The sequence below is a fragment of the Prunus dulcis genome, chromosome 1, assembly GCF_902201215.1.
Source record: "Prunus dulcis chromosome 1, ALMONDv2, whole genome shotgun sequence".
Lineage (NCBI taxonomy): Eukaryota > Viridiplantae > Streptophyta > Magnoliopsida > Rosales > Rosaceae > Prunus > Prunus dulcis.
In genome coordinates this window covers 40,980,751-41,004,516 of record NC_047650.1, presented here as the reverse complement: position 1 = coordinate 41,004,516, position 23,766 = coordinate 40,980,751, and the positions used below count along the sequence as shown (strand labels likewise).

At 35.5% G+C, this 23,766-nt stretch overlaps 3 protein-coding genes across 4 annotated transcripts; 2 read left to right on the top strand and 1 right to left on the bottom strand.

Moving 5' to 3' along the window:
- Nucleotides 1-714: 714 nt before the first annotated feature.
- On the top strand, nucleotides 715-5,807 carry LOC117614182 (queuine tRNA-ribosyltransferase accessory subunit 2-like). Its single transcript, XM_034342903.1, has 10 exons — nucleotides 715-1,089; nucleotides 1,219-1,393; nucleotides 1,516-1,674; nucleotides 2,223-2,316; nucleotides 3,170-3,240; nucleotides 3,412-3,463; nucleotides 4,155-4,203; nucleotides 4,289-4,414; nucleotides 5,262-5,381; nucleotides 5,491-5,807. Exons 1-10 carry the CDS (start codon nucleotides 890-892, stop codon nucleotides 5,630-5,632), a joined length of 1,188 nt encoding a protein of 395 aa, XP_034198794.1. The 5' UTR covers nucleotides 715-889; the 3' UTR covers nucleotides 5,633-5,807.
- A 2,411-nt stretch (nucleotides 5,808-8,218) lies between these two features.
- Nucleotides 8,219-16,809, bottom strand: LOC117616646. The gene is made up of 10 exons (XM_034346025.1): nucleotides 16,383-16,809; nucleotides 15,254-15,292; nucleotides 14,752-14,878; nucleotides 14,341-14,402; nucleotides 12,840-12,907; nucleotides 12,461-12,510; nucleotides 11,123-11,192; nucleotides 10,612-10,735; nucleotides 8,945-9,058; nucleotides 8,219-8,508 (listed from the first exon to the last, which is right to left on the bottom strand). Exons 1-10 carry the CDS (start codon nucleotides 16,716-16,718, stop codon nucleotides 8,410-8,412), a joined length of 1,089 nt encoding a protein of 362 aa, XP_034201916.1. The 5' UTR covers nucleotides 16,719-16,809; the 3' UTR covers nucleotides 8,219-8,409.
- A 2,976-nt stretch (nucleotides 16,810-19,785) lies between these two features.
- On the top strand, nucleotides 19,786-20,921 carry LOC117615983 (topless-related protein 1-like). 2 transcript variants are annotated; one of them, XM_034345179.1, is made up of 5 exons: nucleotides 19,786-19,811; nucleotides 19,929-20,111; nucleotides 20,261-20,389; nucleotides 20,530-20,590; nucleotides 20,708-20,921. In XM_034345179.1, exons 2-5 carry the CDS (start codon nucleotides 19,983-19,985, stop codon nucleotides 20,842-20,844), a joined length of 456 nt encoding a protein of 151 aa, XP_034201070.1. In that variant the 5' UTR covers nucleotides 19,786-19,811; nucleotides 19,929-19,982; the 3' UTR covers nucleotides 20,845-20,921. The 2 variants fall into 2 exon arrangements, with proteins under 2 accessions (XP_034201070.1, XP_034201071.1); XM_034345180.1 differs by having other exon boundaries at nucleotides 19,800-19,803.
- Nucleotides 20,922-23,766: the final 2,845 nt, after the last annotated feature.

Below are 23,766 nucleotides of genomic sequence, written 5' to 3'. Positions count from 1 at the left end.
AAGATCACACCATCATTTTATTACAATAATTTGTGTTACAACGCGATGGGTAAAAAAAAAAATTACACCACCATAAAATAACAGGACGGATTAAACAACATAGAAATTACAAATTACGTTACAAAGAAGTAAATTAAACAAGCATGGATTAAACAACATAGAAATTGTGAGAACACAAAAAAGAAAGTTTGCATGTCGTTGTAGTAGTAAAGTGAGAGTAGACATATGACAGAGAGGAGACAGAGAAATAACCACATAGTGTTGAGTTGGAAAAAATTCAGAAATAAAAGGAGAGACTATCGTGCTGATAACGTGTTATAAAACTAGAATAATCAGAGGATGAGAAGTACCACTGTAATATTGGGAGTGGAATTATATTTCTCTTTGTGGTGTTTACACTGACAGAATTTCTCCTCAGATAAACTCCACTCTTTCTCTTCTCTCTGACTCTCACTCTATTCTCTTCTTTCTTCCCTCTATTCTCTTCTTTCTTCCGTATGTGTTTACAAGCAAATATAATGCCTATTTATAGGCAAAGCAAATGGCTTTTAAGGGAGACATAATGATTTCTCCCCAACATCATTATTCCATCTTTTGACTAATACCTTCTAGCTTTATCTCTATATTTTAACTAATTGCCATCTAATTTTACCTATGTGGGCTTCATTTCTTTATAACAAAAAAAGAAAAAAAAAGGAAAAAGGGTCTGCCTAGAAAACAATTGGGTCCAAAAGACTTTTGGCCTTCACTTTAGAATCTTCTTTGCCGCCAAAAGAAGGAAAAAAACCGCAAAACCCTACTGCTCCTTCTCGTGCTCTCCGACTGTAAACTCTTCACAAACCTAAGCTTTTTTGTCTCCAATCAACAACAAAGAAACAGAGCAGGAGCAATGAAGTTCGCAGTGAAAGCATGGAGCAGCGGAAAAGCGCGGGCAGGGGTGCTCCAGCTGGGCAGCTGCCCGGGCCCAATAGAGACCCCTTCTCTTCTCCTCTCTACTCGAAAGGGCCTGCCCCATTTCATCCCCCCTGACCTTCTTTACTCTCTTCCTTCCCCTGATTCCCATCTCTTCCATGTTAGCTCCCTCCACTTGTAAGCATTCATAGCCTCAGCCCTTTTCTTCTTTCTACTTTTTACCCACTAAAATTGCATTCTAGCTGTTTGTGAATTGGTTTGTGAGAAAAAAGATTCGAACTTTTTTCAATTTGTTTCCTTCTGCAGCCTGGAAGGCCTCTCACCACAAACAATATCAAAGATAGGAGGCTTGCATCAGATGCTTGGTTTGCCGGAACACGGGTTCGTCTGCATACCAAGGGACTCTATTCAATGCCTACCAGAATGTAATAGCAGTAACAAATTTGGAGCATCTTTTGAGACTCCTTGCGGTCGCCGTTTGGTAATTTTTCTCATGTTGTTTCTTGGAATGTAGTGATTTCTAGTTGACGACTTCTAGTTTGTTTTTGAGTTAATTATGGTGACCCTGGTGACTGATTGTGCAGTCTTTTTATATGCTTGCAGATTAAACCTGTAGAGTATGTTGAGTTGATTTCTTCCTTGAGACCCAATATATGGACTACTTTGGCTGATGAAGTTCCTACGTGGGTATCTGAGAAGAGGAACAAGACCTCAGTTGATCGAACTATTAGATGGCTTGATGAATGCATTGCGCTAAATCCGGTAAAAGACCTAACTTTTAGAGATGTAACCAGTATCATATCTACATGCATATGCACTCACTTCACTTGCATATGGGATACATACAAGGTGTGCTGCTAGCAAACCTAGCAGTTGGCGTTCAGTGAAGGGAATGTTCTAACTGAAAATAGATAGGAATTAACAACCTCAAAAACTCTTTGGAGAGTTGCGCTTACTCATAAGTCCAGGAAGTCAAGCAAACCACCGATATTGATGGAAATTAAGAAAAAGGCCTCTAGGGATGAGTATTTTTGCCACTTAAGTTAAGCCTCTGAAAACAGATACCAAGCTCCTTGGGTGGAAAAAGTTACTTGATTTATACAAACGTCCTTAATATTCCAGTGTGATAGCAAATTTGTGTACCTTAGCTTCTACCAAGTTTTCATTGAAAATTGATTTTCACTTTGATTATTGATAGTAGTGAAAAGTGGTAATCAGCATTTCTTCGAGTTTCAATATGATTGACTTGATGCCATAAATGGTTTACTCAATTATAAATTATGGAAATATATTGATCCTCTAAAATGTAGGCAGGTGGACCTGTCTTTGGATCCATTGTTGGAGGGTGTTCTGTAAAAGAACGTGAACGATGTGCGCAAGAAGCTGCCCGCAGAAATTTATCAGGTTTCTGCAATTCTTCATTTCTTCCTTTTGTTTTTTGGACTTGTATGTTGTAACATTTCTAAGAACTCATTTGAATTTCTTTTTTCAAGAGAAGCGAAATATTATTAAATCAAGGAAACTCTGTTCAAATTGTGGATAAGGAATCCTTGTCCAAAATTACATAGACTAAGAATAACTTTAAGATCAATTAAAAACGACTGAAAACCTAACAAAAACATCTGGACCACCAAAAGAAAATGGTAACTCTAGGCATGGGAAATGGTTGCCTAGCACATGGGAAAATAAGGGGGGAAATGTAACCCTCCTCCCCATTTGGGTTTCATTTTCCTTTCCCATGCGAAACTTTGGGAAAATGGGCCAACATTAAATGCAAATTTTTTATGACCATTTTGTTCCCATTAACAATATAGAATTACAATATAGCATTAAATGCATTCTTTTTTTTTCTTTTTTTTTTTTTGATTTCACATGGGTATAATTGGAAAATTACACAAACTTTGTTTTACATTCCTACACAAACCAAACATGGGAAAGGAAATAAAGTGGTATTTCCTGGTTACTTTCCCTGCATTACCAAACATGGGGAGGGAATCTTCCATTTCCCATCCCTTGGGAAAGACATGGGAACTATTTCCCATCAAATCTTTTCCGCAAACAAAATGAGGCCTAAAGGAATTGGGCTTTAGTAGGGGGTTTCCAATAATTTCCTGAGCATTTAAATCCTTTATAAATACACTGAGATACATAAGAAACCAGAATTCATTTGGATTTCTTGTGTATTTATAGTTCTAGTAGCTTGATGTATATTTAACTATACTGGTATACAATTGATATGAAAACATCTTTTTCCCAGGTTACTGGATCGGAGGTTTTGGGCTTGGAGAGAGCATGGATGAGCGCCCTGCTCTCCTTAATGCTGTTACTGTAAGTCACAAGCTAGTGGAACCTTCAATTTTCCCCTGAACTTGATCAATGACTTGTGTTACTTGCTTTACATGCAGCATTCTTATTTTTCATATGCCGAAAAAGAAAACATAAAACAGTTTATGTTTTCCTTTTTTATTTTGATATCTAATAGTCATATAAAATGTTCAGGATATCTTACAAGAGGAGAAACCACGCTTGATCACTGGACTTGGACTTCCAGGTGTACCATTGTTACAATGAGTTGTTGGTCTTACCAATCCCCGTTTGAGACATCTAGACTTCTGAGGGAATTCACATGGTTTCAATTAAGAATATACTATGCTATCTGTATCACTTGCCGCACATATGAAATGAGGGTACAGTATTGTATGACATTTAATCTGTCATCTTAACTATCAACTGAGGTGTAGTGTGTATCAAGTTGGCTAATAAGTGGATTTGGTGGTGGGGAGAAGGCAAAGATCTTGTGGGGATGCGGTGTGTTGGTGATTTGGACCGAAATAAACGGCCTAATTAGTTTATTGTGGAAAATTTTAGGAGTCTGAAGATTGCTTTTAGGATGGAGTAAGGCCAGATTCTGTTCATTACTTTGGCCATCAATTTCCTCCCCACTTTGCACATTCCCTTTCTTTTTCTTAAATTATGGAACTGGTTCTAGGTTTTTGCTTGTAGTTCGAGGGTGGTACTTTTTGGGGATGGCTGGTCCACTTCGATTGGGAAGTTAAAATTAAATTGTTGTCCCTATCATTGAAAAGGAAAAAGTTGGCTAGTAACTTCAGTTTTGCAGTTGTTAGGAACTTAGGGCAATGCGTTAAAGGAAAATGTTTGCAACATTTAAATGTACCTTCGCTTAAATACCTGGTTATTCATTCAAATTTATCAGCAAATGAACTTATGCTTTTATCTTACAGAGGAGATCTTGCAGGGGGTTGCTGCAGGCATTGATGTCTTTGATTCTACGTGAGTAGCTCAGTGTTCTAACAATTTTGAATATCATTATCATTGTTGTTACCATGATTGAAAAGGTGATGATACGTATTTGCAGGTATCTATGCCATCTTTCCCTTGGTGGCTTTGCACTTACATTCCCACTAGATGGAGTTGAGATGAATACATCTGATAATATAGGAAGTGACCAGACAAAGATTAATTTGAGAGCAACAGTTTACAGGTAACTGATGACTTCTCTGTCTACTTGCTGCACTAACAGTGTTTATGAGTTATTGGTTTCAGATTTTGTCTATTAGGTTCAATTTTATCTAGTAGATACCAAGTTTGACTTTACGAACTTGTTTACCCAACACCTAATATTAGTTATCCGTTCTAGATATGTGTGTGTATATAGCGAAATGTTCTCTTGGCAAATTGTGAAGTTGGATAATTGATCTGGTTAATTCTTGCTTAAATGTGCAGTCCTGATTTGTAGAACATCGTCCTATATAATACTAGAAACTTCTACTTTAAATCCTTCATCATTCAGGTGTATACACTAGCTGCTTCTCCAAGCCACCTTGTACACCCCCTGATTAACTGGTCAGGAATCACATAAGGGGTTTTCTTCTTCCTCTAAATCTTCTTTCTCAAACACTATCTCTCACTTCGACCGAAGGGTTCACGCCAATTTTCTCAAAATTCAATTAACCTCTTCCACATCCAACCACGGATGTGATACCACTTGACACGAGAAATATGACATAAGGCAATTAGGCACATGACATTTGTAACTGATTTTGAAGGAACTATTAGTCTATAATAATAAAAAGTAGTGAAGTAACATTAAAGAAAACAAAACAGAAGTCGTTGATAATATAAAAGTAAAGAACTTGGAAACGGCAACTTGTAGGCTTATTTGGGCTTAGCATTTTCTGCATTGCATTGTCATGAAGGGTGCTGTGTTTTGTGAATAAACTTCTTGAAGTCTTACCATATTTTTTTAATCATTTATTGTCAAATGGATCCAAAAATAATTGATGCAGTTATTCTTAACCTGATAAATTTTCCTTTGTTTTGTTTTTCAGGAAAGATATATCACCCATTGTTGAAAATTGTAACTGCTATACGTGCAAGAATCATACAAAAGCTTACATCAATCACCTGCTCAATGTTCACGAAATGCTGGCTCAGACTCTACTAGAAATGTATGTGCTACATTGCTTCCAATAAATATTATTATGCTCATATCACGTTTGTTATCATCATTCATCTTAGTTGTCATCATCATCACCAGATCGTCCTTTAATTTTGCAGACATAATACTCACCATTATATAGGATTCTTCCGCTCAGTAAGGGAGGCAATTAAGTCCGGTAATTTTGAGCAATTCAGACAGAAATTTGTTGAGGGTAAATGTTACCATGTTGCTGCCGAAGCTGCTGCTGCCTGCATGTGAATTTGTTACTTAATTTCTACATTGTAACTTTGAAGAGAGAGAGAGAGAGTGAGTGTGTGTTTTACAATTAGATTAGATGAACAAGTGGAATAGTGAAACGACAAGGGTCGCTTTCAAATCAGTGTAAGAACTTTTTATGTTATCCCAATCTGGTAATTCCCAGGCGATTCAAAGAGTTGTAGTTCTCTGTGCAGTGTAGCGCTCTGTTTTGCAGGCTGTACTACAGCGAGTAGTAAATGTGAACTTATAAAATTGGAGAGTAAAGTAAACATAGAAATAAGGCTTATTATCACAAAACGTCCCTAAGGTTTACAAAACTATCAAATTGCATCCTTAATGTGTTTTTTTGTCATTTGTGGTCCTCAAGATTAGTATGCATGATCACAAATGGTCCATGCCGTTAGGTTCCGTTAAAAACTCCGTTAGTTTGCTGACGTGGCATATATATATCACAAAACATCCTTGAGATTCACACATCTATCACAAATTGTCCTTATGAAATTTTTTAAATTTAAACTTCATAAAACTTTTGTTTTCTTTTTAAAATTTTATGAATTATAATTATTTTAAAATATATATTAAATTTTAAATATATGTGACACTATATTATTGTAGATGTTGGCTCCATATATATGCCACATCAACAAACTAATGAAGTTTTTAAAAAATAATTTAAAATTCATAAATTTTAAAAATGAAAAAAACTAAAGGTTTCAGGTTCATAAATGGTCCTCAAGATTAAAATCCTTCTATAAATGATTTTTTCATTTATAAATAATTTTAAAAAGAAAACCAAAATTTTATGAATTTTAAATTAAAAAATAAAAAAAATTCATAGGGACCATTTGTGATAAGTGTGTAAACCTCAGGGATGTTTTGTGATATATATGTATGCCACGTCAGCAAACTAACAGAGTTTTTGACAGAATCTAACGGCAGAGACCATTTGTGATTGCACATACTAACCTTGAGGACCATAAGTGACACAAAAAAACATTAAAGATGCAATATGATAGTTTCATAAACCTTAAGGACGTTTTGTGATAATAAGCCTAGAAATAAAGGTTAATTTGAAACCACAATTTTCATTCAAATGCTCTTGTTTTCAGTAAGACCGACTCCACGTTTTTTCCGTTGCTCTTCACACACCATATTCCATTAAACTGGCATGTTTTGCTGATAAAAAGGTCAAGCAAGTTTACATAGTATTTTGATAAGTTGGGCAAGAAAAAGGAGTAAGAGTTCTATTCGTTCTACATATGGGTGGACAATTGAATCGATAGACCGAACCAAATCGAGGTGAAAATAAAAAATAAAAAAATATGGTTTTGTTATAAAATGAATTGGGATATGTGCGAATATTGAGCTGCACGTAAAGTAGATGAGACACAGCATTTAACGAGGTTCGGCTATGCCTACGTCCTCGGAGAGCAGCAGCAGTAACTTTTCACTATACAAAATAATAGGGCTACAACTTTAGTGTTTACAATATGTATGGCTCACTCAATTTTCTCTCTTGGAGAATTTCTCTCTTGCTCTCTTTCCTCTCAACTCACTCACCCTCTTTCTTCCTTCTCTTCCTCTTCTCTATGTGTGTTTACAAGCAAATATAATGCCTATTTATAGGCAAAGCAAATGGCTTTTAATGGAGACATAATGATTTATCCCCAACATTATTATCCCATCTTTTGACTAATACCTACTAGCTTTATCTCCACTAATTCCCAACTAGTTTTACCTATGTGGGCTTCATTTATTTTATAACAGGTTTTGGCTTGAACGGATTTTTCCTTTATTTTTTTCACTTGTTTTCGTTCAGTTCACCAATTTACCCGGCACAAATGCGATGGATGTAACTAAAACTTAGTTACAGGACAAAAAGACAACATCCTAAAATTGGTGCAAAAAGGGTGCTGTGTTTTGTGAATGAACTTCTTTTTTCCTTTTAATTATTTTATAACAATTTTCTGTATTCTTTTTTCCTCTTTCTGTACATTTTTGTGCAAAGGTTATGGCAAAGAAATGGTCTGTATAGGGCAACCTACATTATACGAGCACAAATTTGGTTGTAGTGGCTATGCTGGGTCTAAAACCTAGCATGACACACCATAGAAAGCATGAATATGCCGATTTAAATGCATCGGGTCGGTCCAAGTGAAAATCAAAATCGTCCCTAATCTTCAAGAAATAGCACCCTTGCCGGATACATAATTTGTTGCTAACTAACAGATTCAATTAAACAGAAACACTAGAGACAATTTGCGGCCAGTTTATTTGTTATCAAAGTAGTCTTGGAAATCAAAGATAGGAGATTTTGTTGTCATGAGTCATGACAATATATGAAGTCACATTATAACATAAAACAAAGCTTTATTTATTTATTTTAAATTACTAAGAAAAACAAAGCTTAATTGAAATGTATTTTTAGAAGTTTTTCCACCATAAGTGATGTTGTCATAATCAACTATTGTTTTCCCAAGGTGCCAGAATTATTCAGATTATATGACCAAAAGCTGAAGAAAAGCTGCTAAAAGCATGCTTGTTTGCTTGGTGGTCAACAATTCAAGATCAGCAAAAGAAAACATAGACAATTCAAAGCAGATATTGCCATATCTTCAAAATTGGTGCAAGTATACAAATATGTGTGGAACACAAAGCCTAAGGGCAATTAACCACTTCCTATTGCCACTAAAATTTGGTTACAGAATGTACATAAGAGTAAAAATTAAGTCCATTTTTATTTTCACATGTTAAACCACTTACAACTGATTTTGAAACTATACAGTGGCTGCTGAATATGTCTGGAACAAGTAAGACAGGATCTTCTTGTAGTCACCAACTTGAGTACCAGTGTTGGGATCAATCAGGTAAGGAACCTATAAGAAGACAATTTTCTTAGTTTCATCTTTAAGGTTTTCAACAGGAGATCACCATGCACAGAAAGAAAAATAGTCTAAACTTACAAGAGACTTGGACAGATATTGAAAACGTTTGTATAATTAATTTTTTACCTGAATTGTTTGTTCTCTTAAGTAGGGCCTACCACATATACCAAAATTAAAACCAAAAGCATTTACAAGCTGTTAAGAGACTTACTGCATAATTGAGCGAAAAGCGCAACAGAGCTATGAAAATCTCATTCATGGCATAACTACCGCAGTAAAAGCTCAAGACCATTGGAAACATAGTAAAACCAGATAGCGCAGACAATAAGTCAGTGCTACATCATATCACGATCATGTGATATAAGTTCCAGTCAAACTCTATTGCAGCAGAACATCATCTAAGGGATAGTTGTTCTCAAAAACTAACCTCTTTGGATCCAGATGCATCTAGTGACTTTGATCGCAGGGAACCTTCTCCCACGTTTTGAAGGATGTAAGGAAGCTCCAACTCACAAAGTGCCTCACGCACAATTCGTGCATACTTGAAAGAAAGAAAAAGAAAAGGGATGGAGAGGAAGAGAGAAATTAGAAATTACACAAAATGCCATAAGTCACTGTAAAAATTATGTACAAAGTACTAGCAGCATAGAATACAGAAAATGATTAGATGATCCTGGGATTTGACCTCATCTGTAAATGTACAATGTCTCACTGAGAAATTTTTGTACTGACAACTACAATTATGTAGATCTTTGATCAATCAAATGCCCTAATTTGTCCAAATGAAGGACAGGTCTCAAATTAAAGCAGACTGTGAAGGACCCGGATCCTGTCATTTCCCATCTGTCATTTTTTCCCCTCTCCCTCAAATTCCGGCTGTTTGAGCACGGTAAAACAGAATGAAATGGCCATTATTCTATCCTTTGTCTGGAACATGTCTTTCATGCTATTGCGTACAAACCCCTTAGTCAAGGAAATAATGATGAAAGGACAACAATAAAACAGTACCCCTAGATTGTAACAAGAAACGGCTAAAGCTACACAAATATGTGTGCTTCAACAAAATCATTTGTACTTCAAGGGAGAGTACCCAATTTCACTATGAGAGAAACCAAATTCATACAAATAATCTACACTCAGCAATTGATTCCTAATCAACAACATATCTACCTGGATACCCTTGTACATCCTCCCCTTCCCATCTCTTCACACAATTGTAATGCTCTAGTGCCATCCCCATGATGAGAAAAAGCTACAATCATGGAATTCCTTGAAATAGGGTTCCTTTCAGACATCCAAATGAAGACTTTGACCGTATCCTCCAACTCCAGCACACTTAAGAGTACATACATGTAAGCCCATTGGTGAGGAAAGAATGATAACAAAAAGACTGTGACAATTAAACAGCGGAGTTGCTTCCCTAGACCTATAGAATTATCTACACTGAATGCCTCAAGAACTGCTGGAACTATGTTTCGGTAGTTTCAATCCCTGTCTTTCTTGACCCTCAGGAAGGTTGAGTGTACCATTTTCTATAAGATAGACTATCTTCGAAAAATTTACATAGCTTCTTTCTCTCAAACCGATTTGTTGCAAATCCCACAAGGACCACAGTCCTGGAAACCTCATTGATTCTTCCATGAACTTAAAATTTCACCACACATCTTCAGGACTACTACTTTCTGAATACATGTCCATGAGTCCACATCAATAGACAAATCTAATTGAATTCCGGATTTCTTTACAGATCCATCCATTTGGCACCTTACTCTACTTTTTGAATGTGTGCCCAAGCGTCCACTACACAAATCTAATTGAATTCCCAATTCTAAATACATCCATCGACGTCCTACACTTATTGTCTGCAAACTAAAAATAATTTCAAAGAAACCAGTAAAGCATATGGAGGAAAAAGGAGGATCCAAGCCCAAATTATGAGAGCCTATATCCGTGTTCCCCTTGTAGGCAAACATAGGCCAATTGGAAACAAACTACGATTCTCAATCTGTTATATATCCAACAAATATGAAAACACTTGGTGATGCATAAATCATGATACAATGGAAAATACTCAATGAAAGACCGTTATCTCACTGGATTATTTTCACATGAGTAAAGTTCCAGTTTTTTGGGTGGTGGGTCTCGCTTCGCCTTTTCCCACAATGTCATTCCTCTGCCTGCTCGAAAAATTGTTGGCATCCATCCTGTGAATAATGTGCTACAGGAAGCAACATTTAATATGAGCAAGAGAGACAGAGAAGAGAAGAGAATAGCCAGGTTAAACCACTTGTAATCGATACACACTTGATATTTCAAGTCACCCATTTAAAACATAATTTCTGTCATCTGTTTCCTACGGGTTTGATGCATATTAGAGTTAAGACCCATGTTAACTTCTTAAGTTGTTTTTACTTAGGTTGATTTATTTACAATAATTATCAAATGGGATCATTATAGAGTCAAAACAACATATCAGCAAACTGATTCTTCATTAAAGCTAATAATTTAAGTGATATTGGACAGAAAATATAGTTTTACTTGTGATTTATACTCGTACAGAAAACTTAACATTCTTGTCCTATGAGAAGAACTTGAGGATCAATACCTTTCCAAAAGCCCCACTGTAGGTTTTCTACCTTTACCGTATTGTTCAAATAGGTATGTCACAATTTCACCTATCATCAAAGGCAGAAAGAATGCAAATAAGACAACTTTGATAAAATCATTTCCAACAATCGAGATAAAACATGTATCAGCAATATTTTACACGTTTAACGTACTACTCTATACAGACTTGGTTAAAACTTAAAATGAGGTGCAGAAAAAGCTCTTAATTACAACATTTAGTTACATTTTATTTAGACATAAGAGCACATGCTGATATTTCCCAGTCATGAGATTAATTATTGATTCTATGCCATGTGACGAGAAAAGAAAATTAGCTCGGTGAAAAAAATGATAATAGGGAAGTAAAAAGCTTGTCTAGAAACCAAGAATTACAATGCATGATGACTTTCCTGATATAACCCAATGATTGAATGAACTTTGGCATTCAAGAGGGAAAGCAGTTTGAAGATGTTCAATTTGGCCATCACATAGACCATTCAGATGATTAGACTTAACAACCACAATGTAGAAACTGATTATGAAGGACAGAGTATCACTAAGTTTTGGAAAACACTAAATGATCCAATTAGCTGGCAAAATAAACAAGGTGGTCTATACACTGTCACAATAAATTGAACAATGTTTTCTTTATTTTGTGAAGGATAAACTTGGATGGAAGTAGGATAAGGAGAATACAACTATACATTTCAACAACAAAATGCACAGTTTTGAAAACACTGTGTGCACCCTTTGGAAACAGACACTGGCCGATGCAGTTGTAATTGGCAAGTTTAAACAAGTTTGAAGGTATTTATGGTGGCTAATGCTTGAAGTAATCAGGTAACAAGTGGGCTACAAAGCATAAACCTATTGAGTGACAACCCCATTTCACTGTAACATCTTGCCCTTAGTTTTTAATTAATATGGGTCCAAGTAAACTTATCCATACTCATATAGAAGACACAACAGCTTTGAATGTTTGATTCGCCACTCTACAATTTTCTTCTTTCCTTTTCTTGGCACACATAAAAAGTCGTAGTTCATCCCAGAACAGCAGCCAAAGAGACCTAAATATTTTGATGGATGTGACTGAGCAATTGATGAATGAAACTGATAATCATTATGTTTTCAATCGTTTGCACTATATCATTAAGGCCTTATTATCAAATTCTAATAAATGAGAAATATATCATTTTCAGCAAAATTAGTAGACAAGTGGACGTGGGTTAATCTTAGATTCAAATCTTCCAGTACGGAAAGAAAGAGCGATACCGACAGACAGAAAGACAGAGAGAGATGTAGAGGCATCCATGTGAAATGAAGTTTGATAACTTACCACTTTCATACATTGAAATACCAGTATTTGGATCAATGAGAAAAGGAAACCTGCAATGAGAATATTCATAATCCAAATTTTAATAAGGAGACGAAGAGGCACAACAACAAAAGCTAGTCTTAGACAAAGTAATGACCTTTTAGCCTAGAAAATGTATGATGAATGAGTAACACAGCTAAATCCATCAAATGTAACAATATTATGAAATGACATGTGATAATTTATCAATCTCAAGTATCATTTATTAGTTACAAATTTCAAATAAATGATGACCTCACTACAAACTTATTTCCAATTATACTTCATTCAATTATCAGAACACTTATCAGAAAGAAAACAACTTCTTTTAAGTTGATACAAAGAAAAGGGAATTACATACTGCTCTTTGCCACCATATCTTTTAACCATTTCTCTATGTCTTACTGAACCTTTTGGACAAGGATAGACCTGCAAATGTGTGTCAATAAGTTGACATTTGAAAAACTAATCAATTAAGCGTCAACAAGAATAACCACTCTGAAATATGTAAAGCTCTATCAAGCTATAAAGGTTGTATTCCAGAAAGAAGTAGGAGGCTCCATCAATCCATCATATCATTTTACATTATTCTTTCTTCACCTCAACCACCCTGTGGCCCCAAGGTGACCAAACTCAGAGAAAAATGCGGAACAAAATCAAAACCTGAGTCTAAAATTTCAAGGAAACCATACTTAATTTTGAATCGGCATGTTATCTGAGATCTAACCCATTGACTTGATTAATTTAATCAATTTTTAAGGCCAAAATCCTTCTTAATTTATTTATAATATGATGCTCGAAATGATCAGAAATGTCTAGAGGGCTCCAAATCTTAAAACTAGTTTAATTGATTTATTTTAACATGCTTGACATGATCAGAAATGGTATCTCTAACAGGAATCAAAATTTATAGAACTAGTTATATTATATACACACAACATAAAGAGTTTCCCAAGAAAATGCAGTCAGTTTCATGCATTATATTCTGTAATAGTTCTATGAGTTACAAACAATTTACAATTAATGGATGTCAACCTAATTTAGCTCTCTAAGTTTATTGACAAAACAGAAGGATCATATAAAGAGGCAGGACTGAACTGGTTGTCAACCTTATCTTTTGGTTGAACTTAGTAAAGCTTGAATTGAAAGTTTTAGTGGGCATTGAAGTTTGTTGAAAGCAGGTACTTTGTAAACCAATAGCCATGGTTTAATCTTTTCAGAGTTTGGTACAGTTCGTCAACAAAATATAAGCCTGTGGCATCTTCAAAGAAGGGAGGTTTTTCCTTTCTTCTATGCACTTTATCATAGAGTGTGTTCCAACCATTTTCTAAGCTAATTTAGAATCCCTTCCTTAAAGTTTGCCTTCATTTTTGTGAAGACAGAAATGTTACATTAGATAAAGTTTATACCTCATAGCTGTGAGGATAGGCTCAAACCCATCTACCAAAATTTTCATGAGAATTTCATTGTTTTGCAAGATTCTTCTTCTGATGGTAATGAAAAGTAAAGGGAACCAAGACTGAATGGTCACGGTGTGAAAGAAAAATGCTCTCAAACATCACTATTACTGTAGCAAAGTTCTCAACTAGCACTATTAATGTAGCAATAGTCCATTATATCGATATCATCTTGATATGCTGTCAATACTTTCGATATTGTCCCAAGAGCAATATCAATACTGTTGATATCATCTTGATATACTGTTTGAGAACTTTACTACAGTAATAGTGGTAGCATTTCCCAAGAAATATATGATACGAAGTAGTGAAGGAAAATTTATTACTTATTCCTAAATAGGACAGTTACTGATATGGAAAGATGGAATGAAAACATAACTGGTTGCAGTGATACGTGTTACTCACCTCTGCAGAAAGATCTAGCTCAGTCAAAGCTTCTCTAACCCTCCTGCAAAAAGGGCATGCCTCTGTTGACAAAACCAGTTTGCAAATTCAACAAGGGAAAGTTTCTAATCCCTTTTAAGGTTAAATCAACATTGACAATAGACTGTACCAAACAGTAAGAACTAATTTAGGCATATTCGCATGGCCAACAAAACAATTTGTTCTTAGTGCTAATCATGCTGATACACAAGTTTTTACCCTTTTATTGGTCTATACAAATTTATACCCTGTTATTGGTCTAACAAATTTATACCCATGGTTGACATATTGGTATCCTCAATGGTGAAAATCATTTTCCAAAATACTAAAACTCTAAAAGAAAAAAAGTTACTATTGCTGTATTTGCACTCTTATAATAAAAAAGAAGCTTACCAAATTCAAAAAGCTGCAAATGCATAGGAGGATCCAAGGTAGTGATGTCCTGTCTGTCCAAATTCTGCGATAGAGATCTTGATCCCCAAGGGAATCTGGTGAAGGTAGACAATGAAGATGTAGCTACCTATTTTGAGAGCCAAAAAGGTGGAACTCTATTAGGGTCAGCTAAGAGTTGAGTTATTCAGAGACAGGCATCTTCCTGGTGCAAAACTAACTCTAGACCCAAATGCATGCATGAATTGATAACACCTATAAGGCAGAAACAAACACACACACAATGATAAGATATGATGAAGTTACAGCCAATCCTATTTGTAAGGATGTTGGGAATCCTAATAGGTTCTATAGTACTCTACAGTCTCATCCAGATAAAACAGCAAAAGGTCAACTACATTTGTGCCAAGTAATTTAAAAAAAAGTATTCTTTAGCCACCACAATTCCACAGTAGCAACAAACAATTAAAAAAAAAAAAACCAGGAAAATTTTGAAAGTGATTACCTCCAAAGTAAAGTTCCGTTCTTGAGAGGGATCTCCTCCCTGCAGGAAACAAGACAAAACAATGGTGAAATGATGGAAACAAATGCTAAATGGTCAACACTGCATTTCAATTTTGAATCACAAACAAGAGTATAAAATTCAGTAGTTTGCACTATGAAGAAGCAACAATGATACAAGAACCTCAATACATGGTACTATGCTCAGCAGTCAGGAATATGAGCCATGAATGCATGTCTTTAAGGACCATCAGTTTATATACTTGTCCACATGGCCTAAAGGTAGGTTTGTGCGTAGGAGACACAAGTACCCTAAGAAAACACACTCCACAGAAGAGGGATTGAGATTTAAAATCAAACACCTAGCATGACACCATATGTTCAAGAAGAAGTGGTTCTTCTTCCTATGCAATATAAAATGCACATTCAGGTAAGGGATATTGATAAATTTGACAGGTATTTGCATGCAAAAGCTCTATGGCACAAAAAAGAGTGGCATAGTAAATGACAGAAAATTGTGAAAAGATCTTAGTGTGAAAAGAAACAAAGCCATGCACTCAGATGTGAGCACTAATGCAGTGCCAAATACCAATCATCTTAAGGTAGGGGGATTGTAAACGGTGATTGATATGTTTAATGTAGCTACCATTGCAAAAAACAAAGTTTGCAGAACAACATATATGAACAATTTTTCCCCATTTTTTTCCACTAAGATTGTAATTAGTCTGTCATTACTTAGGAGGCTTCTTCAAAAAATCAAATATTGGATATGGTTCTGTCATATTTCAACTGCATATTAGCTGGCATCTTTCCCTGATGCTAGCAGTGGCCCAGAAAAACAATTTTCTATAGACATTGAAAATCAAGAACACAGTTAAAGACTACTTCCCTACCAGAAGATTTTCTTGTAAAGAGATGAGTCATAAGCTGATAAGACTGTTCCTTTTTATGGTCCGCATATTACATAATGTGATTTTCACAATTTTTTTCCATGCCAATGCACACTTAAAAAAAAAACGTACATAGCGATTCTAGTATAGTTTTGACCCCAAAAAAAGTTGCTAGATTTTGCTAAAAAATATAAATAAAAACTGGAAAAAGAAAAGAGAAAGAAAAGGATAGGAGAGACTGACGGAGAAGAGCTTGAGCAAGGGACAGAGCACGGATAAAAAGCTGGTTGATGGGTTGCCACCATTACTGGAAACTGCACCATTTTCCCGAGACAACTGGGTTTCCAACTCGTTTGTATCTGCATCTGAGTCAGCAGAATTCGCATGAAATCTGTTTCTGCAAGAAACCCAGTTCCCATTTCTCAATAATCTTTGAGAATATGGTGATAATTTCAGAGCAAAAGCTGGAATTGAAGTTCTTGGGAACACAGAGTTTTCAAAATCTGTCAAAAAGCTGTGCGGTGGCTTTGAAGAATAGCACAGTGTTGTCTGAGAGCACGTCAGAGATATTACTGACATTCTTCGACCTTGGTTCTTAATTCTTGGATGGTTAGCAATGTTTTTCTTCGTTTCGCAATCTTTAAAATATTGTCTCCAGGTTGATGTCAGGATTTATTTCTCTTTTTTATAAAAATAGCAATCGTAGAGTTTAAAGGTGGAGAAATAAAAGAACAAATCCAAGTGGAAAACGGCATTCAATGGTCTGATAATTCCGGTCAATAACGCAATAATACGTACAATAATTTTTTCCTCTGTTATTGTATTATTAGTTGAGAATAATAAAATAATATTATCCTAATTACTTATAAGTTTTTAAAGTAATGGTGTGTGAGAAACTCATCTCTTGTAATTTATACTATGTTGAACTTTATTTGGTTAAATCGTAGCAATGATTTCTAAATTACACAAGAATTTATATTTTCGATTTTGTGTTTTAATAATAGGTTGTTGTCATCCCCGAATTAGGTTATGTATTTTACTATTGGTCATTTCCGTTAACTTTGTTAATTTTTCTATTGAACTCAAAAGTAAATTAGGAAATTCATCCCAACTTTATAAATGAATAAAACAACAAATCAAAAAATTGAAGAAAATCATGGACTTGCTTGTTTTTTCGACCTCTTTGGGCCGCATGCCCTCGAGATTTTGGTTTGTAATTCTCTTTTTCGCCAAAATAAAATAAAATAAATAAATAACTAGCATTTCAAAGAGGCAAGAGTGCGAAACTTTGTACCAAGACACAATAGCCGGAATGCAAAAATGAGAGGCTTGTCTTCTCTCTGCCGGACTAGCTGGTTATCGAGGACAAGAAGAGAAGCTCCACACACACTTCTCAAATACTCTCTGTACTGACAACAGTGATGGGGTTCGATGGGGTTCAAAGCTCAAGGATCAAGATCTTCGATCGCCATTTCAGACGCAAATAGGTTCATATCTCTTGTTCACATCTATGAAGCGTCTCAATTGGGCAATTGGGTTGAGGTGGGCAGTCTCAGAAATTATTGGATGAACTCATTTTCATTTGATTTTTTAGAAAATTTTGTTATTTGTTATTGTTCGGAAGGGGTTGAGTTTTGAAACAGTATAGCCGCGCGGCTATACTCACGGCTATACTCCAAGTATTGGAAGGGTATCGCCGCGCGGCTATACTCAAGGCTATATTCCTCGCATGTATTCAAGTATTGGAACAGTATTGCCGCATGGATATACGCCTTGTACATATTCAAGTATTGGAACAGTATAGCCGCCCGGCTATACACCTTGCATAAATTCATGTATTGAAGCAGTATAGCCGGACGGCTATAGTTCTTGCATATATTGATGCATTGAAACAGTATAACGCTGTAAACATTCAAAAGTGTATCATTTTTTTTTAAATATAAAATTAGTTTCTTTACGTCAATAAGTAGTTATTTTATTTTATTTTTTATAATAAAATAATATCTTAACTTTATTTAATTATTTTCATTAAATGTTTTAATTATTATTTCTTTAGTGAGTAATTAATATTAATATTTTTTAATTAACTACATAAATTATATTACTTAATAAATAGTAATTAATTATTTGAATTTTCTTTGGGATAAAATTTTCTTAGTGATGAGTAAATTAACTAGGCAATCAACTAACTTGATTTAAATTTGAAGTGTGCCCAAGAGATTGAAAAATCCCACCGTGTTTATTATCGCTAATTGCTTAATATCACTAGCCTATTTTGCGATGTTTAAAGTTTTTTATTTTTAAAAAGTATAGCCCCACGGCTATACAACTTGCCTATACTCAATTATTCAAACAATATAGCCGGAGGGTTATACTCCTTGCATGTATTGAAGTATTGAAACGGTAGAGCGGAACGGCTAAACGCCTTGCATATATTCAAGTATCAAAGCAGTATAATCTTACGGCTATACACCTTGCAAAATGCTATGCATACCTCCTTCAAGAACTATGCCACTGAAATAAACTCATGAACAAAGATCATTGTTCCAATCAGGTAGGTCCTAAAATGAAGGAGCTAAAAGAAAATATTAAAGTTCGAACTTACGCCCTCATCTTGGAAGGACTTGTTCCATCAGCACCTCCAATAATTGAAATGCTATTGATCTTGACATTTGATGTAAATCTATTAGAAATAAATGAACAAGATATAACTTAATCAGAACGTAAAGTAACGATATCAGAGATAACTTGGTCTTAGAATGGTAGGTTTTAATAAAAAATTTCAAGATGCGTCACAAATGTTTCAGAAATAAGTACAGCTATGTTTAACATCAGATATAGGCTAGCATATGAGCACAAGAACAAAAGATAATTATAAATGACACACAAATTAAGTGTTATGTTTGTTTTAGGTGAACCTGGAGATGCTACTAAGGTTGAATCCCATACTCAAACTGATACAGATCGGACTATGGAGATATAACAAGACATGTTAGCATTGAAATTGAATGAAAATATGGAAAAATGGGTACAAGTACTCAACCAATGGATCTCCCTGTCCCCATCCATTTCATGTTCATGCATTCTTTAACTCATGTCCTGAAGATAACACATAAAACAACAAAAGTGGATACGGAATGTAAACAAGTAGCTCAGGATCACCCTCATTGCTCTCCAAGTGTTGATGAGGCTTCATATTTCTAGTAATTGGAACATAAATTAAAACCAAAATATATGCATGGTAAACCTGAACTGAATCTCAACCAATGATTCAGCAATTTCTTGGCCGAAGATGAGGGTTTTTCCTCTTGTACAGCAGCTGTATTATCTTGCATCTCTCTGGGAGTTTTTGATTTACTCTTTTTGCACATCTTATGGATCCAAAAGCTGCATTTCACCCAGATTACATTACTGAGAATTGACAAAAATGTATTTGCAGAGATGCCAGACCCGCCAGGAAAAAAGAAATCCGAAGAAAAAAAAACGCCATTCAAGTTTTTGAAAAATCGGCCGCCTAGGCCGGCTAGGCGGTTTTTTATTTTTATTTTAAAAATAAATAGTATAGCCGCGCGGCTATACTATTTACTCTGGACGTGATACCTTTTGGTATTAGCATCAAATGGCATTCATTTTCTCTGGAAATGGCCACAGGACCTTAAATCTAGTTGAGTGGTAAAGAATGACATGCGTTATAATTCTTTCCTATTAGATTTCTCCTCTCTTTCCTTTCGAAATTGAAATCGGAGCAATAGTTGGTCATTTGATTGTGATGACATTGATTGAATGCAGGCAACTCCCAAGGTTCACCCTAATTTATGGAAACCAAGGAGTGGCTTAGAGCTGATGAACAATGACCTTCCCAGCACCAACCCTGAAGACTCGATGTCCTGCTTTGATTTTTCCAAGAATGATTCATATCTCATGTCAGCAACAGGAGGGATGATCTCCATTTTTGACATGACAACATTTAAGGTAAACCCAACACAAATAGTATTCTTGAAATTTTCTTTTCCCAGCCAAAACTTCCCAAATCTTGTTTGCCAATATGCTTAGGTTCTGTTTGCAAATGTCTCATGATCTAACTAATTGTACTCATAAAAATCTATTGCGTAAAAACACAGACGATGAAGAAAGTCATGCCACCGCCACCTGCAGCAACATGTCTTACTTTTCACCCTCGAGATGACAATATAGTTGCTATTGGCATGGACAGTTCCACCATTGTAATATACAATCTCCACTCAGACGAGGTAGCTTGTTTGTTCTTGTGAGAAAAAAAAATATATATATATATATATATATATATATATATAATCATGCTCGATGTTGTGAATTTGTGATGAAGCAAACCTGAAAAGTTTGTCATTGCCTCGATTTATATATTTTGCAGGCTACAAGGAAGCTTGAGGGTCACGCCAAAAGAGTGCCTTGCCTTCTCAAACACTCTGAATGTACTAGTTTCTTCTGGTGTTGATGCATATTGGAAACTACAATATTACTTTCAGACATGGCTTCTACTCTAATGTGACTTCTGTTATTTAACGATCGACGTCGTTTTGGCCCTGCAGATTTTTCTGTGGGGTGCTGCTGGTGGGAAAAACAGAGAAGCAAATTGTTGCAGACTCCAGATGGGAAGGAGTTGAGATCATATTGTCAGATACTTACATCCAAATTCACCAGAATGAGCTGCACCTCCTTGCCATAAACAAGACTCACCTTGCAGTGTATGAAGTGAAAGAACTAGCATGTGTTTAGGGGGAGGGGAGGCTAACCCCATCCCAAGGTCAGGGCATATCAAGGCCTCTTTGAGGAACTATTTGGCTTTTTAATTATTCACTTTGGGATTAAAAACACAAGGCACCCAAAAAGTGATCAGGCCACTCAATGATTCACCATGATTTTTTTTTTTTTTTTTTTTCTTCATATAAAGATGTAGTCACGGCCCCTTCACAAGTATATGATACTAACCTATACAAATTGTGTATCAATTTTTACTTTGCCTTGCATTGCAAATGCTCAAAAAGAGCCTGCATATTTTACAATTGATTTCAAGAAAGATAAGGTTCTTTTTGAAAATTCTGCAAGCTTAAGTGGTCACACTATCTCTAGGAGGTTTTCCCTTAGGAATGACTGTCCGGTAGTTGCAACATCACAAATGTAAAACAGAGACGAGAGGCCTGCCACCTTTTTGGCTTTGACCTGCAATCATCTCCTAATTCACTTTTATATGTGTTGTTGCATAAGGAAGTTGTGTCAAACTTTTCACATAGGCACTCTACCATCCTCGCCAAAACAAAACAGAGCATGGCACATCATTGTACTGTGGTGTTTTTGTTCCCCTTGCAAATTCTTCTTTGCATAGAGAAAATGAACCATCAACATAACCAACAGAGGAGATAAAAGATCAAGAGTCCTGAAAATTCCAAATAACGGATCTCCTTGTAGAAAGGTTCTACTGCTGAAGCTGCAAAATGCATACATCATGTGATTAACTTGCATATCAGATGTAAATATCAAATAATTTGGCATGCAAAGCAAGGCAAAAAGTAAATGAAATCAGCCAAAGACAAGGTCCATGGATGCATCCAACAAAACATTAGCTTATTTGTTTTGGTTGTCAAATGGCTGCAGCATTCCTAAGTTATTACATACATGTGGCTCTTTACAGACCGCGTGGCAAAGAAGCCTATGCCCACGTGTCATAGAGGTAAAGTCATACTACTTTTTAAATGCAAAAAACAAGTATAGCAGCCGGGCGATACTGTTTTTTGAAATTCAAAAAAAATAGTATAGCCGGCCGGCTATACTATTATATATAAATATATATATATATATAAAGGCCGGCCCATGGCCTATGCCCACGTGGCAAAGAGGTCTAAGCCCATGTGTCGAAGAGGTAAAGCCATACTATTTTTGAAATGGAAAAAAGGAGTAAACCCATACTATTTTTGACAATTAATTATATAAACCATAGAAGGAAACAACTCACTTCCAATGTGAGACTTCCTATATTATTTTAACTTCTGCCAAAAGAAATCCGAAAATTAAAAAATAATTATTTTATTTTCAGGCTAGGTATATTTCTTTTATTTTCCAGAGATCCCAAGGCCCAAGGCCCAAGTCTTGATTGTTAAATATTAATACTAATCAAGCAAGCCAACCATGATAGTCTTCTCTACCAAGCCCATCAGCCCACCAATCTTTATTTAATTGACGTTAAGGTTTCATGCTTATAAAGCATATAGAACCTTTTGTTTTTCTCCAATGTGGGACATTTGCTTTCAAACTTCCAACAATTTGTATTCTCCTGTGAGCTCTACATAGTTGAGTTTGAACAGTCTCAATTTCTTCATATTTGTAAATGCATGTGTACCGAAAGTAGCCTTCTCAGATCTTATCAAATTTAGAGTGACTCCTTGAATTTCTTCAGTTCCCTGTTAAAGAAAGAGCATGCCATATATTAAAGGGTTATTTTCATGTGAAAAATGATTTATACAGAGGAAGCAGAATCATGAATGCATGTAAGAACTAATTGAACATTATCTGATCACATCTTCCACAATCCAATCTGCTAAAAACGGTTTCGTATCATGGACAATTTCAAAAATAAATTATTAATTAAATCAACCCAAGAGCCAAGGCCCAAGGCCCATCTTTTGACAATTAATTATATATATTTATTATACAAATATATATATATATATATATAATCCAAGCCCAAACCATGATGAGGCCCAACTTTGCCTCCACTAGACCCATACTCTATTTAGTATCTCTAAAGTGTTGGTGCTTATAAACCACAGAAGGAAACAACTCCCTTCCAATGTGGGACTAAATGCAAGTGTGTTTTCCAATACAAACTCTAACACCCTTCGACATCTAAGTCTTGTTTTTAAAACATTGATATCAACTCTCCCTATCTTGGTTCGTTTCAAGATGTCAGAAAGAATTTGTTCTTGCATACGCTTCACTCCATTTGGTTACTTTGCAGTTTCCCTCACATTTAAAAGTAAGCTGTTACCTTCAAAGCTGTGATAAAATTGGTTAAAAATGGCTCGGGCAAGTGTTGTTTTGCGTAGTCCACCCATCCCCAAAGCTATGCGAATATCGTGTCAAATGAGTGAAGCCTTTTTTTTATATATATTGTTTATAAATTGGGGGGGGGGAAGGGTAGAGCCGAATGGCCATACTTATTTTATCCGCCTATTTTATATGTATATATGTATATTTATTAATTTATATTTATATTTATATATAAAGGCCGGCCCAAGGCCTAAGCACACGTGGCAAAGAAGCCTAAGCCCACTTGTCAAAGTGGTAAAGCCATACTACTTTTAAATGCAAAAAAGACTATAGCCGCACGGCTATACTTTTTTTTAAAATTCAAAAAAAATAGTATAGCCGAGCGGCTATACTATATATATATATATAAAGGCGGGCCCATGGACTAAGCCCGGCTGGGAAAGAGGTAAACCCATACTACTTTTAAATGCAAACTGCGAGTACAGCCGCACGGCTATACTTTTTGTTAAATTCAAAAAAAACGTATAGCCGCGCGGCTATACTATTACATATATAAAGGCGGGACCATGGCCTAAGCCCACGTGGCAAAGAGACCAAGCCATAC

Coding starts and splice junctions, on each gene's coding strand:
- LOC117614182 (XM_034342903.1), top strand. CDS start 890: ATGAAGTTCGCAGTGAAAGCATGGAGCAGCGGAAAAGCGCGGGCAGGG. Junction 3,241..3,411: donor CTCTCCTTAATGCTGTTACT/GTAAGTCACAAG, acceptor TAAAATGTTCAG/GATATCTTACAAGAGGAGAA. Junction 4,415..5,261: donor TTGAGAGCAACAGTTTACAG/GTAACTGATGAC, acceptor TTTGTTTTTCAG/GAAAGATATATCACCCATTG.
- LOC117616646 (XM_034346025.1), bottom strand. CDS start 16,718: ATGTCAGTAATATCTCTGACGTGCTCTCAGACAACACTGTGCTATTCT. Junction 11,193..12,460: donor TATTTCAATGTATGAAAGTG/GTAAGTTATCAA, acceptor CTTTGATGATAG/GTGAAATTGTGACATACCTA. Junction 8,509..8,944: donor ATGCATCTGGATCCAAAGAG/GTTAGTTTTTGA, acceptor GTCTTCTTATAG/GTTCCTTACCTGATTGATCC.
- LOC117615983 (XM_034345179.1), top strand. CDS start 19,983: ATGAACAATGACCTTCCCAGCACCAACCCTGAAGACTCGATGTCCTGC. Junction 20,112..20,260: donor TTGACATGACAACATTTAAG/GTAAACCCAACA, acceptor GTAAAAACACAG/ACGATGAAGAAAGTCATGCC. Junction 20,591..20,707: donor CCTTCTCAAACACTCTGAAT/GTACTAGTTTCT, acceptor TTGGCCCTGCAG/ATTTTTCTGTGGGGTGCTGC.